At 62.9% G+C, this 1,341-nt stretch overlaps 1 protein-coding gene across 1 annotated transcript in view; it reads left to right on the forward strand.

The window, feature by feature from the left end:
* Positions 1-1,341, forward strand: part of GUITHDRAFT_112932 (hypothetical protein) — a gene marked incomplete at both ends in the record, with an annotated part of 4,439 nt that overhangs the window by 1,466 nt on the left and 1,632 nt on the right. The window contains one exon of the mRNA XM_005827852.1: positions 117-1,080. Within this exon, the coding sequence (XP_005827909.1) occupies positions 117-1,080 (964 nt within the window). The remainder of the gene's footprint in view (positions 1-116; positions 1,081-1,341) is intronic.

Raw genomic sequence — 1,341 nt, forward strand, 5'->3', positions numbered from 1 at the left:
TCCTCTCCTCTCTCCTCTCCGCCTTATCGTCGTGTGCTCCTACCTCTCAGTTTCTCTTTCATCCCCTCCTCGCCTTCTGCCCCTCACCTCATCCTCCCTCCTCATTGTCTGCGCAGGAAGCTCGAGGGCTCCGAGGACGTGCTCTCCAGCGGGTATGCTGACGTCAACCCCAACGGCCTCCTCCTCCTGAGCGTCAAGTGCTCCCCCGTCCAGAAGCGATTCAGCGACACGGGGAGGACAAAGGAGGAGGCAAGAGCACATCTGCCAGCTCCTGTCCAGTACAAGCCGAGGGCAATGCGGGAGCTGGAGGCGTGGAGGCGCGAAGTTCAGGTGCAGCTGGGCAGGATGAAGGCTGGGGAGGCAGGCAGGCGGACCCCCCTGCAGGACATCCAGCAGAACCAGCGGGAGCCTCCTCGAGCTGGGCTAGAGCTGAACCAGTTCCTCCTCCTGCTGGAGAAGTCGCGGGTGCTGGACCCCCTGAGCTCCAAGAGGAGCGACGGGATCGGGATCAGCGAGAGCCTCCTCGGCTCCCTCCCCCGATGCGAGGCCATCGAGATCTTCTCACGTCAGCTGGGGACAGGCCAGGTGGTCAGCTGGAAGGAGCTGAACCCCCTGCTGGAGGAGGTGGGAAGCGCGCTCCTGCGCAACCTCCAGCAGAGGGTCGGGCCGCTGCCGACGAGCAAGAGAGGAGGAGACGTGGGAAACCAGGGGAGGAGGTGGGTAATGGAAGCGCGGGAAGGGGAGAGGACGGCGAGCCAGGAGAGCTCCTCCTCCTCCGTCGGGGAGCCGAGACTCGCGGTGAAGGTAGCAGGGATCACGAAAGCTTCGATCGCTCTCAAGAAAGTCCTGGCGGATGTGAGGGGGAGAAGATCGGGTTGGGGAGGAAGGGAGGAGAGGAGCAAGGAGGAGAACGAAGGGAAAGAGGAAGGGGAGGAGGAGGTAGAGGAAGAGGAGAGCATCTTCGAGCCTGGGGCTGTGGTGAGCAGGCGGAGCCTGTTCGAGGAAAGGGCGGAGGAGGAGGCGCGAAGTCTTGCTGAGAGGAAGGAATGCATCAAGGAAATCTTCTCGTCTGTTGCTGATGTGAGTCCATTCCTCCTCCTCCCTCTCCTCCTCCTCCACCTCCTCCTGGTCACGGTTGTGCCCGTCCGCCGTCGGCTCCTCCTACCGTACCGTACCGTACTGCCTCCTCCTCCGCGGCGTCGTCGTCGTGGTCGTCGTCGGTGGTCGTGGCCTTGGTTCCTGTTGACGCGAACTTGTGCTGCTTACCTCCGCTAGGGCTAGGATGAGAGTGATAGAGGCAGGGGCAGGCGGTCGAGTTCGTATTCGTGGTCATGGCTGTTG

This window comes from Guillardia theta, assembly GCF_000315625.1.
Source record: "Guillardia theta CCMP2712 unplaced genomic scaffold GUITHscaffold_63, whole genome shotgun sequence".
Classification (NCBI taxonomy): domain Eukaryota; class Cryptophyceae; order Pyrenomonadales; family Geminigeraceae; genus Guillardia; species Guillardia theta.